General features: G+C 36.4%; 1 protein-coding gene across 1 annotated transcript in view; it reads right to left on the bottom strand.

Moving 5' to 3' along the window:
• Positions 1-360: 360 nt before the first annotated feature.
• Positions 361-14,169, bottom strand: part of CAPS2 (calcyphosine 2) — a gene marked incomplete at both ends in the record, with an annotated part of 37,948 nt that continues 24,139 nt past the window's right edge. Inside the window, 9 exon segments of the mRNA XM_079533177.1 lie at positions 361-536; positions 1,796-1,892; positions 2,973-3,092; positions 3,599-3,753; positions 5,152-5,228; positions 9,881-9,996; positions 12,746-12,839; positions 12,946-13,041; positions 13,938-14,012. Of these exon segments, the coding sequence (XP_079389303.1) occupies positions 361-536; positions 1,796-1,892; positions 2,973-3,092; positions 3,599-3,753; positions 5,152-5,228; positions 9,881-9,996; positions 12,746-12,839; positions 12,946-13,041; positions 13,938-14,012 (1,006 nt within the window).

The raw sequence follows: 14,169 nt of genomic DNA, 5'->3' as shown, positions 1-14,169 counted from the left end.
AGAAAACTGTTTTTTTTTTTTCTTGCATTACTCATACATACATTTTAGTATTCTATTCCCACTTACTTTTAAAATAAGTCTCTTTGTTCAAACATCCACTCGATGCCTCCTGGTATGGGGAACAGGCCATGAAAGTGCATAAAGAGCATTTACATTAAAACAGTGGTCATCTCTGCTCAACAGGCACTCTAAGAAACTTACCATGTCTTGTATGATTCTGAAAACATCTAAAATTTTCAGTCCTTGAAATCAATATAAAGCAATAATTATTAAGCAATGCACATCATGATCAAATCCTCCCTTATGTAGCTCTGTTTTTGTTCAGGAGGAGTCTCTCCCTCATTTTTGTCTTCTTCCACTCTAAATTCCCCAAGGGTTCCTTAAGATGTTAACAAAATCATCATCATCTGTGATTCCAATACTTAATCCTTCATAGTAATCTTCAAACTCAGAATAGGACACTTCTTCAGGATTGCTGCAGGATTCTCCTAATGTCTCTAGAAATGACACTTTAATTTCTTCTTCTGTAGCTTTGCCTGTGAAAGTTTATTTTTTCCATCAAACACATTTCTAAGACCAGTGAATATACAGCTTTCAGTCTATCTTAAGAAACGAAACTTAAAATTCAATATTCTGACTTCACAGGGGGCAATGAAATCATTTGTCCACCTGGTATCAGCTGCAGTATTTACCTTACTTTGATAGCAAATGATAGCATTAAATATAAATGGAAACATGAGGCCAAAGTCAGTTTCAATGGATTATGAGATCAAGAAGATTTTTCCTCAAATGACTGAGAAAACTGAACAATGTATTCTTTAATTAAAATGTTGGTAATTCAGAGGTAAACTTGTAACAAAACATGCATTTAACGTAAAACAAGCTCAAAGCTCTAGGAACACATTAAGATATGACTTTCATTCAAAAACGTTCCGGAATTGACAAGTGCTTTTTTGTGACTTAATCAAGATTATACTCAGATAACTTTTACTGCACTGAGGGAAAAACTGGAGAAAATACAGCATTATAGAGAAAAAAATTGCACGTCCATCATCCTTAAGCCACAGGCTGTCCTCATGTGTTACTATGATGTTGTTGGCAAAACAAAAAACATCCTCTTCTCTATAGGTAAAATAGAAGGGGTCAAGACATCAAGGAGGCTTTCACAGTAATGAGTCCGATACATTGGAGATGTTGTTTTACAAACTGACCTACAAAGATTTAAACTCCTATTATTTTTTTTTTTAGCAGCAAGAGTTTAAACACACTGCTATCTTCATTATCTTTTCAGAATTCTCAAACATTTCCTCAGTAAAAAGGAACAACCATGAGCAGAAATAAATGAATAATTTATTCAGAAGGAACTTCAAGTGATGAGAAAATCGTGTCACTTGGAAACCTTATGTGTACTGAGAGAGAACAGTAACATGAAAGGGAGAGCATCCTCCTAATTTAAGACTGCTAATATTGTGTATGTCAGTGAGTGCTTGCACACAAGAGCTAAGATGCAACTACTTAAATACAGTCCTACAAAGGTAAGGAAAGAAACCTAGCCTGCATATCTGAAGTCTTCGCAGTGTGATAAAAGTATTAAAATCATACAGATGAACTGCAGTACTATTTATAGTCCTGTTTCACGTTATGGATAACCAGAGGAGAAAAGTTCTTGTCAACAGCTGAAGTCTAGGCCAACACAAAAACATTTCATGTTTGCAGCAGTCTCTGAATCTGTTTTCTCTGCTAACATGGTGAATTCATTAATTACAGGTATATTCTTTTTGTTCATATGAATTACCTGCCAACACTAGAGGATGTTTCTTTGCACAGTAACATTTTCTGATGTCTACCATGGGAACACTTCCAGTTTTGTTGAAATCTAGTTTCATATAAGCCTAAACAAGGTAAAATAAAATAAAATAAAAAAAAGGAAATATTTAAAGATCAAATATACTCACATACTTAATACGTACTTCTAGATCTTTTGCAATTAATTATTCTGACATAACCATTTTACATAAGTAAACTGAGTCTTCCATCACTGACACTTGGATGCCAGTAAAAGATTCTACGGTGGGGAATTTTGCAATCATTTTATTTCAACAACTTTCACATTAAATGCTGTCCCTCACAAACTCAAAAAAAAAAATTGTATTCTCTCCAAAATTTCTAGCACATCCCTGGCATCTGCAGTCAAGATGCTTCCTTTCTGCCTCCTCCAATTAGTATGATTCCAGTGTCATTCCAATAGAGGCTTCTTCAGCACTTCTTACAGCAGCTTCATTCTCATTCCAACAGTTTACTTTTAATACACACACTCAATGCAGAAGGCCAGGAGAGTCAGATCCTTCATAATTAAAAGTTTCAAAGTATGTGTCATAGTTTTTCATTATGATATTCCATCCCTACAATACTGGCTGATTTGCAATCAGTGTCTCATATTGGAAATGGTTCCACAATACACTGGCACTATAGTTTGTCTTTCCAATTTCTAGATACACATTTAACAAATGACATTTCCAATATAAAAAACTCTCACTAACTTAATGCCTTTAACTGTACATTTCAAAGAAGGCAAGTATTATTGCCTCTATTTCAGACATTGGAAGAAAAAATAAGCGCACAGTATATACAGATCACAGGGTGATCTGCCAAAATACAGAAACAGACTTTTGGAAGATACTGCTTCAGAGTGCCAGATGCTTTACACACTGGAGTGAACTGTAAGAATAGCATACAGACTCAATCTCAAAATAATAAAATATTTGATTCTAGGTGGCAGAGTTCAAAACTAAATTTCATTCAACAGTGAAACAGCATGCAGTCTTCCAGTTTACATTCATTTTAATTCACTCCTTTGACAATTTAAAAAGACAGTTACCAGGAACAAAATGTAAGGAAAAATATTCAAATAAAAAACCAACTCCAAAAGTTAGACTGCAAAATATCTACAATTACAGTGCAGTAAAACTTACTTTTCTTACAAATGCTTTCCGATATTCATTCATTTCTCCAGCTACAGCATGAATAAATTCACCATAGTCGACTTTAGCACTCTTGCTATCATCAAGAATAAGCCATAAGGATTCAAAGTCCTGTAATTTAAAAATATTTTGCCAAAGCTTTTCATGACGTCCTGAAATAAAGCAATTGCTGCAGTGCAAACTTCACAAAGAAGAATGTCCCAATTCAAACTGACTTGAAGATTCATCAAAATAATTCAAGTTATCATCAGTCACTGATAGCCATAATTCACGTTGTTTGCAGTTTTGATAGCTGTGTATTGTTTTTGTAAAATAATATTTAGAAGGAAGACTGATAAGTAAATGGCATCATATACAATAACTGCAAAAGGCCCCAAAAGAAAAATAATTGCAATTCCATTCATCCCTCAGAAAGACAGCTCTTTTTCTTTATTTTCTTTTTACTTATTTCAGAATTTTACAAGGGGCTGAATGTAGAAATGCCAATGTAGCACCAGAAAAAAAAAAGCCTTGCAAAAATTACACCATATTAAACTATAGATTTAAGCAAAGAAAAGAAGCATTTCAGTAAGCTAAAGTGAGATACTGCCCATTATTACAATTTCAGTTAGACTTACCTGTTCAGACACTTCCAAATGGAATAGTTTTAGAGCTTCTTTAAAGTCTGCCTGAGAAAGAAAACCATTGCCGTTCTTGTCTATTTGTCGGAAATATTTTCCTAAGCCTGTTACAACTCTAACTCCTCTTTTACTTAAAGTCTCTCTGAGCATACCTGAGGATTTACAGAAAGAAAAGAGTGCAATATTCAGCCAAAGTTGACCACACGTTACAGAGCTGTTATAAACGTAAACAAAACCACAACAGCCTGTAACGCTGCAGGTTAAAACAGCCAATGCACACATCCAGGCTCTCTTACCTTCAATGATGGCATAGGAGTTTAAAATGTAACTATCAATTATTTAACATTTGAATGGAAATTGTATAAATTAGCAGGAACATCTAACAAAACATTTGGAAGATCGCAGGAGGAAAGAAAGAATGGCTCGATTACCTTCTATGTGCTGATATGATAAAACTGCTAACTTTCAATGGAATTGGTCACATACATAATTTCAACAAACAAAACAATTTAGTAATGCTGTACTTTGGTAAAACAAATGTTCTACTAATGAATACAGAGTGCCTCCTCTGCCTATAAACATGCTAATACATGTGGAACCAGAAACAACTATTAGTAAGTTTGTAAAATCATTCCAAACTTTCTATGCTAACAGTGACAGCATTACCAACATCTGTTTTACTTCAGGGATGTCTGAGTTTCTCAGCATACCATAGCAGAAGCCATCTATTATCTCACTACATTTTCAAAGTACTGGCACCTACTTAAAAAGCAAAATGGAGGAGAGAGGAACGCATTTTTTCCACTAAAGATCAAAGTCAGAAGTACATGAAAATACATCTTGCCTTCTTCCAGGCCACACCAACAAACTTTAGATATATTCAGATAATTGAGAAATCAATTTGTGTGTAAATTCAACTGCCTATGTTGACTACCAGTTACACAGCAAGAGCACAGTAAGGTGCTCACGTTGTCATAGTTTTAAACGCAAAGCTGTGCCCTTGTCCAAAATAAGACAGGTAGGAACCTGGTAAAATTCAATTGCATATTCTAGATACTAAATTGTATTCACACATTTAGTACAAACACTGTTACAAGAGTATGAAAAAACAACTTCTCAGTGTGTAGAAATAATGGTCGAAGAACTACTGAGCACAGAAGTGATGAAATGAGAACGTGTTCTTACATTTCATCAGTGCTTTTTTAATTTAATGCCAGTTTAAAAAAGGACTAGTGTTATACTTCAGCATATTTTAAAGATTTTTGTCATCACAGAAAGTAATATCATCTTGATTACACTCACAATTATTCCACACTCTTTCCAAAATCATTAAGCAGACCATCTATTTAAAGGAAAAGGAGAGTAGAACTCATTCTTATGATAGTTTTATTCTGATATCAGACTCCAATAATATTCTGACAACTACCGAACTCTTGTTTAATTTTGTTTATTCAAATAGAACCTCTGAACTGCCATCGCAGCTCCTTGTATTGAACAATAAAGTTAGAGACACAGAAATGAAAATCAAGGGGGTTCTGGTAGACACAAACCTTGAATTTTCTTGAACACTCTGCCGTCATCAATCAATCGCTCAGAATATTCTTGGTTGAATTTCAAGGAGGAATCTCTACAATAATCAAAATTTAATGTTGGTTGGTTAAAATCACACATAACGTTACTTGATGGAAAACAGCTGTAGTAGAAATGCATTTTTTCTGGCAACAGCCAGAAATCCACTAAATATGAGATATGAAAATGTTGCAAGCTGAAGGAGGGACACTGTTCAGAAAAGGAATGGCCAGTAGATTGGCATAAGACCAGAGGACCTGAGGATTGTTCTGTCATGAAGACTTTAACGAATGCAAACACGTCCGTATGCTGATTATTGGTTAAAAATCCGCTTTCTTTGCTTGGTCACCACAGCACTACATAATGTAATACTTTTTAAAATGTTCTGATAAATGAATCATGGATTTCTAAAAACGTGCTTATGGGAAAAAAAAAAAAGAAAAAGAAACAGAGCTAATGAACGGGACACTGTGATTGGGAGTCACATCCAAAGAATGTTGTGAGATAGCTCAGAGAAATTTCAAAAGGTTGAAATTCCTCTATGTGTTTATAAAATATCCCATGTATTCTCCACATATATTCTGAAGGAAAATGTTTCTCTCAAAGTCTTTGAACTTAATGACTAGAACAAACTAGAGGCAAGGTGATTCTGCAAGAAAAGAATTAACTGAAAGTGTTCTACACTCATGTGCCTTTATTGTTAGCAATCTTAGGAGACATTGGAGACAAAGATCTGAATGAACTTATTCTTTCAATAACCTCACTGTTACAAATAGTCTGTGCAGATTCCAATTACTTTTAACATCTGATGACACTCAGACAGATGAGGCACTGAGCATTAAAAGGATGAATAACAGGGTAACAAAATTTCATATAGTTCCTCCCTTTTGTTCCAGTGTAAATCAGCCATCTGAAAAGAACGTCAGCAAAGTTGAAATCACCCAGAAAACACATACACAGATTTGATGTGTATTTATTTGGACACTGCACAGATAAATCCTCCAGGAAAAAAAAAAAAAAAAAAAAAATCTCTCTCAAATAAAGAAATGAATTTTCCAGGTAACTAACAAGCAATATGAGGCATATTAATGACAGATATGTTAACACTACACAGTTCTGGGCTTTTTTTTTCTCCTTACTATGCCCACTTACAGGAAGAGACCACATAGGAGCCTTAACTGACTTTGAAATGCCAGTTAATCACAGAAATTTTCTCTTGCACCGGAGATTAAATGGAGGGACTTTAGGTTTAATGAGAGCCTAACTGGGAAATGCATGAGCCTTCTCATTTCAGAAACAAGCCAACCACTAACAAACAGAAGAAAGACAAGCATCCTTCCATGAAAAAGAAAGCGCCATTCCATGACACTGGTTTGCAACTTTTCCTGTAGAAAGCAGGATTAGCTACATAGATTTGACACTGAATTTGATGCAACAAAGAGTTTCTGACCTCGTTTATATTTTCATTCACAATGCTAACTGTATGTCTGACAAAATAAATGAATGCAAACTCAGTGTTGTTAAGTTAGTTTTCTAAGTTCATCTGGTAAGGGTACAAACAATAGCAAAGATGTAGATCAAAAGCTGGATCAGTACATCATAGGCATGAACAAGGAATTATAGTGAAATTGTGTATTTTTTTTCCTGGCAAGTGATTGTGTTCTGAAAAGGTCCCCCCGCCCCCAGAATCCCCAGTCAGAAATCATTACAAAGATTGATAGAAAAAATACTGTTGCAAATAATCTATACGAAGAAAATGAACAAAACAAAAGAAAACCTACTCCTACTCCTGCAACTACTTTAATCAGAGTAGGAAGGCAGATGCAAAAGCTCTACTGTCAATTTAGAACTGCTTGTTCACCAATGCCTTGTCATGGAGGAGTACTTCTTCCTTCAGAGAAAGAATTACTTCTCTCCTGCCTATTAAGAATTTACATCTCTCCAGTTTGTGTACTTTCCATTATGAAGCCCCTATGAACTTGTTCATATCAAACCACCTAAACTGTACATTACCATCAACAGCCACCTACAGAGGATAACACTCTAAAATAAACATAAAACACAGAAGATTCATAACTTGTGACAGCAGGACATAGCTGCTCTTGTAAATCTGCATTAGACCTTCAAGACTCTATCTGAGCAGGATTCTCTCTAAGTATAGTAACGAGGGTAAGAGAGTATTCTGCCAGAGAAGAATAAGTTATAGTTCAATATCATCCCTTTCAAACACACTGTTCAGAAAAAAAATAGGCTGATTTCACAATCTGAAATTTAGTCAACTATTTGGGAAAAAGAAAAAAAAACCAACCCATAACACTTCAGTTAGAGAGAACGTGGAAGAAAGAAACGATTTGTTCCATCACAAGTAGCAGAAAATATGAAATTATAGCCTGAAGAGAGAGCCTTCAGAAATAACACCGAATCAACTCCAAATGTCACAGGTAGAAAATTAGCAATAAATGCAAGATATTTACCAAAATGATATGCTTCTGAGATATAAAATATCCTACATAAGCTATCCAAAATTTAACTATATTATTTCATGAAAATGCTGCAGAGGGAGCAATTAGCAGTAAGTATCGTACAGATATATCTTTCTACAACCAATTAAGTTTGAATATACTGTTCTGTGGACTGTTAGCTCACTATGGCCCCTTTGCAGAGCTTTCAGTGTAAAGAGATATAAAGTGAGTATTACCATAACTGAGAACAAGCTTCATGCATCTAAACAGCTTCAGAACGAAAAATAATAGTCAGTTAAATTGTTCTGATGAAAGCAGTCTTTACATACTGAATGTATTTAATTAAGGCTTTGTTATTGCTGTTCCAAATCAAGAGGCTGTGTGATCTGAGAGTGGTTAGACCTGAGAAAGCAAGGCTCAGGGGTATCTTACCAGTGTGTGCAAATATCTGATGGGAGAGAGTAAAGACGACTGAGCCAGGATCTGCTCAATGCAGCCCACTGACAGGACAAGAGGCAACAGGGACAAACTTCTCACCAAAATTTGAATAATCAAACTGATGGTATTTCAGACTTACTTAACTTCCATATTCAGGCAACAAATTTTCATACCTTTTTTCTTTTTTTTTGGTGGTAAGAAACAGTGTATTCACAATAGAAACCAGAAACCCCAGAGAAAGACAGTTCATTGCCCTGACTGTTTATTTCTGCAGATAGTGAGATAAGTGCACTGACTGTGAAAAATAATGCATATTGGGGGATTAACTGAAAAAGTTCTATGAAATTCTCTACAGAACAATGTAATTTTCTAAAACATATTTTGAAAAAGCAAGTGTAGAAATCCTGCTCCAAAAAAGCTTTTCTGCTGTACCATGTAACGTATTAGAGTTGTATTTTCATCATACTTATATCCCACTGTTCATAAAAGAGAGAAAATGCAAAAGAAGAGAATTTCCTCCCTTCGATCACAGCCCATCTTCAGACATTATCAACTTCTATTTCAGCAGGAAAGAGGAAAAAAATCAAGTGCAGATAATCTGAGGAAATATCTAGGCCATGCATTCTAATGAAACGTGTTAAGATCACTCATATCTCATTATTATGAAGTTTGCAGGAAATCTGAGTAAATGTCCAAATCAGAAGTGTCATTTAATGACTGTTTAATGTACACACCATGACTACAATGATTTAGGGAGCAGATAAAACACTTGAACCTCTCTCTCCACAGTTCTTTGCCATAGCAAACCATACCAGTTGAGACACAAATAGCAAGAGACTGGAAAGACAATATATGGCATAATTTGATTTCTCAATTAGATATTAATGATATAATGTAGCACAAAAATAGTCCTTATTTCTACTTTGTTACCTCATGCACTTGCAATAGGGAGGGGAGAAATAGGCAATGTAGCAAAATTAACACTTTAATTCTTAAGACATTCAGTATCATACAATGTCAAATTATTATGTGCTGATATGATGAGCCTGTGCCATCTGTCCTAAAATCGATGGACTGTGTATGATATAGTAGCACAGAGAATGCTATCAGGATGTGTATTCTTCAACAGTAACTCAGAATTGCCACTATGAGGCAAGCACCGCCCTCTGGTGCAGAAAGGAGCATTCCTCACTACACCAAAAGGCTAAAGCAGATTTGCAATATACACAATTGAAGAGAATGAGGGAAAGAGCATGTGATAAAAGATTCTGTTGGAACATGGGGATCATTACAGAAGACAAATGAGTTGCCCCAGTGCCTGCAGTCTACAATGTGTAGCAATATCTAGAAGAAAAGAGATACAAAAATGAAAAAACAAACAAACAAACAAAAAACAACCAGAGAAATCTTCTATTCTTCCATTGACTGTGTTCAAACACCTGTATCGTTTGACTAATGTAAGCTTTTAATATAGGCTTCACAGAAGATTCAATTATAACATTAATCACAAAAAAGTATTTTTCTCCTGAACACAGTATATTAGTTCATTACATTGAAAAATGTTCATAAGGTTTTGTATTGAAAAAAACTTCAAAGCAAATAACATAGCTTCATCTCTAATTTCATTTTTCATCTTACTCCTTATCATTCTATAATAAATTACATACATCCTCTCATGTTTATTACTAATTTCTCCTAAATACAGATTTTTTTTTTTTAACAGTATAAATAAGAAGTTACAAGTTTTTATAAAAAAGATTTTTTGCTTAAGTAGGGAAAACTAATTTGAAAAACAGTTGGTGGCACTTACTTTAGAAAATCCATAGCAGCTTCATCAATACCTATTACACGAAGGGTCAGAATTGGATTCTGCTTGACGCTTTTTGGAAGATTATGATCAACACTTTGGAAAGTTAGGTTAGCTCCCTGTTGGAAAGTGTACAGTTATTTACAAATAGGTCATGTAATTTGTAAAATACAACTACTTTCAAGAAGTATGACTATTAACATTTAGGTATGTAATGACAAAAAAAGTGTAGCTAATGTCAGTTAACCTTCTAAACAGCTTTTCTAGTAGTAAATAAAAATAGCTGCATGCTTCAAAATGAAATATTATCCTCTATGTAGAAGTTTGTCTAGGAAGAGGGCCACTTGTGCCTCAAGTCACAGTTTAGGAATGAAGGACTACAGATTGTTGTTTCCTCAGCCTGGCTCTACTTTTCTATTTCTCTTCTCTCTTGATCTTTTAAGATCACCTAGTTCTAATCCCCTGCTGTAGGCAGGGACACCTCCCTCTAGACCAGGTTGCTCACAGCCCCATCCAGCCTGGCCTTGAATGCTTCCAAGGAGGGGCACCCACAACCTCTCTGGGCAACCTGTTCCAGTGTCTCACCACCCTCACAGTAAATAATTTCTTCTTGATATCTAGTCTAAATCTACCCTCTTCCAGCTTAAAACAATTTCCCCTCGTTCTGTCGCTTCCTGCCCTTCTAAGAAGTCCCTCTTTGTCATTCTGTAGGCTCCCTTTAAGTTCTGGAAGGTCACTATAAGGTCTCCTCATAGCCTTCTGTTCTCCAGGCTGAAAAGCACAAGCTCCCTCAGCATGTCTTCATAGAGGAGGTGCTCCAGCCCTCAGATTATCTTCATGGCCCTCCTCTGGACCTGCTTCAACGTCTCCACGTCCTTCTTGTACTGGGGGCTACCGACCTGGACTCCAGGTGGAGTCTCACAAGAGCAGAGTAGGGGGGCAGAAATCACCACCCCTGACCTGCTGGTCACACTTCTCTTGATGCAACCTAGGATACAGTTGGACTTCTGGGCTGCAAGTGCACACTGCTGGCTCATGTTGAATCTTTCATCAGTCAGCACTCCCAAATCCTTTTCCTCTGAGCTGCTCTCAAGCTATTCTTCACCCAACCTGTATCCGTGCTTGAGACTGCCCCAACCCAGATGCAGGACACTGCACTTAGCCTTGTTGAACTTCATGAGGTTGGCATAGGCCCATCTCTCAAGCCTGTCCAGGTCGCACTGGATAGCATCCCCTCACTCCAGCATGTCAACCGCACTACTCAGCTTGGTATCAACTGTAAACTTGCTGAGGGTGCACTCAATCCCACTGTCTATGTCATCTACAAAGATGTTAAATAACACTGGTCCCAAGACTGATCCCTGAGGAATGCCACTCATCACTGAACTTCACTTGGGCATTGAGCCCTCAACTGCAACTCTCCGAGTGCGACCATCCAGCCAATTCATTCCTTATCCAATGACTGGTCCATCCATCAAATCCATTTTTCTCCAATTTGGTGACCAGGATGTCATGTGGGACAGTGTCAAACACTTTGCACAAGTCCAGGTACGTGACATCAGTTGCTCTTCCTTTATCCACTGATGCTGTAACTCCAACATAAAAAGCCACCATATTTGTCAGGCATGATTTACCCTTGATGAAGCCATGTTGGTTACCACCAACTACCTCATCTTTATTTTTCCATGTGCCTTAGAAGGGCCTTCAGGAGGGTCTGCTCCATGATCTTTCCAGGCACAGAGGCGAGACTGACTGGCCTGTAGTTCCCCAGATCTTCTTTTTTTCCCTTCTTGAAAATGGCTGTTATGTTTTCCTTTTTCCAAACAGTGGGAACTTCACCAGACTTCCATGACCTTTCAAATATCATGAATAGCAGCCCGGCAACTTCATCCACCAGTTCCTTAAGAACCCATGGACGGATCTCACCAGGTCCCATGGACTTATGCACTTCAAGTTCTTTAGATGGTCTTGATCCTCGTAATCACTTACAGCAGGCAGATTACTTTCTCCAAGTTCTTACCATTGCTATCGTCAACTTAGGTGGTGTGGCTAGAGCCCTCACCAGTGAAGACTGAGGCAAAGAAGTCATTGAGCACCTCAGTTTTTTCCTTATCCCTCATGACCAAGTTTCCATTTTCCTTCCAGAGAGGGCCTGCATTCTTCCTGACTGTTTCAATACTTCACTCAAATACACTGTTTTCTCTAAATTTAAGTTTTTTCAGGAGGATGCAGACAAAACATGCCGTATTTGAAAAATTATGCTAGTGTTTATGAGTCAGGAACCCTTAACCCAGTGTGATTCATAATCATTAATCAGGTTAGCTGGCGGATGAAGTCGCAAATGCTCAAATAAGTATAAACTTGATTAGACATGCAACTTATTCAAATGATGTTTCAATCACTTTCTGCAAGAAAAAAAGTAACAAAAGCTCTCTTTAAACAGCTGGTGGTCAATATTTTCAAACTTCTGGGTTAAAACCAATTAACATACAATTCCCTCGTGATTAAAAATATTTAGACATTGACTCCTGTCAAAAATTCCAGCAAAGCTTGTAAAGATGATTACTTTTTTAAAGAGTGCTTTGGTTTTCTATTTCATCTTCAGGACTCCGTGAATCATGTTTTTTCTACAGATAGGTCTACACTATCTGCAGTCTTCTGCCCTCTAGTGGGAATGCTACAAACTGAAGTCAAAGGAGGAATCTCTAAAACACGAAGAATAATTCAGACTCCTGAAAAATGTGTAAATTGAAAATGCTACTGAAAGGAAGACCCTAAATGATATATCACAATTTAGAATTTGAATATTGAAATATTAGTTCAAATTCGCCAACATCATTGCCTTGAGTTCAACAGAAAAACACTTACGATGTAGAAATCGCTGAGATCATAAGCTTCTCCCTTCCTTTGTCCTCGCTGATGTTGATAAACTCCCTTCTGAATGAAAGGCAAGGCATTTGTTCTGTGAAATAATTCAGAAACAACCTGAACACAATTACGTTTTCTTAGGTTTCCTAAGTAAAGTTAAAGACATTTTCTAAAACATTTTTAAAAGAAACTTAACCTACCTATTTTTTCCAAACTGTCGGAATTCATATACAGTAAGGGATTTGTCACATGTAAAAAAGAATCCAATCAAGTCCCTACAAGCATCACGACCATTTCTGGAAGGAAAATTGAAAAGAATATTTACATTGTTACATACATACATGTTTAATTCAACCCAAACACAAATAGGACTTCTATTTTGAAGCACCCACTTTGTGTCTACTCTTCCATATTGCACAATGTTTTTTCCTCTTAAAAGCTATCTACTTTCTCTAAACCACTGTAGAATTCCTCTTCTGGATTTGTGACCAAATCTACATGGAATATTCTGTTCTCCATCATGTTAAGAAAGTCTATCAAATTTTCCTGCTTTAGTAGACCAATGTAATTTTCATTCATTAACTAGATTACCTAAACCTGGACTACCTGTAGTCATTATGGTATATGAAGCTATTCTGCTGAATCCTTGGCTGTATATACAGTTCACTGCTTCAGTGCTGAAGAACATGTTTATGCCACCACTACTCAATTCAGATCAGTTTCAAAGCTGCCTTAAACCTACAAGGTTTAGTACGCAAGAATCCACAAACGAAACACAAACCCATCCCTTCCATTCACAGTGGTTGCCACATACCATGAGACAAGACCATAGAATTTTTCATTAACCAATTTGCAGTGGTTGTCCTGCACAGACACCTCACTGTCCTACGACAGACATGATGGTAACATAGCATGACTTATGCATCTTAATGCTGTACAATGGCACTACAAGCCAGGTCAAATTTTGTACTGTAATTTTGTACTGTATTGTAAGTGCACACGTGTATATATATGTATATACACACACACACACACACACACACACACACACACATTCACCTACACTGCATATTCATTTTTTTTCCTATACATACAACGGAGGAAGTTCATTATAATTAATTATTTCAGAAGAGTTACAATCATTATTCACATATTCACAGAATCGAAAGGCTTCCAAAAAAATTGTAATTACCTGGATATAATCCTACTATCAAAGCGTAGCTTGTTAGAGAGCATGTTTTCAGTTAATCCTGATTTCGTCCTTATTCTGTAAAAATAATGCTGCATGTTAGTGATAGCTATGTGGTCACAAAAGAATGTTATATGAAATTCAGCTGTTCCAAAACAGCAAAGAAAAAAAAAAAGTGAAATACAGTATCCGTGGCAACTGGCTGAAGAGGTGATCCTTGTAGTTGAAGTAGGAA

The sequence above is a fragment of the Tetrao urogallus genome, assembly GCF_951394365.1.
Source record: "Tetrao urogallus genome assembly, chromosome: 1".
NCBI classification, from domain to species: Eukaryota; Metazoa; Chordata; class Aves; order Galliformes; family Phasianidae; genus Tetrao; species Tetrao urogallus.
Note: the sequence above shows the minus strand (reverse complement) of the source record. Positions and strands in the feature narration are given on the sequence as shown.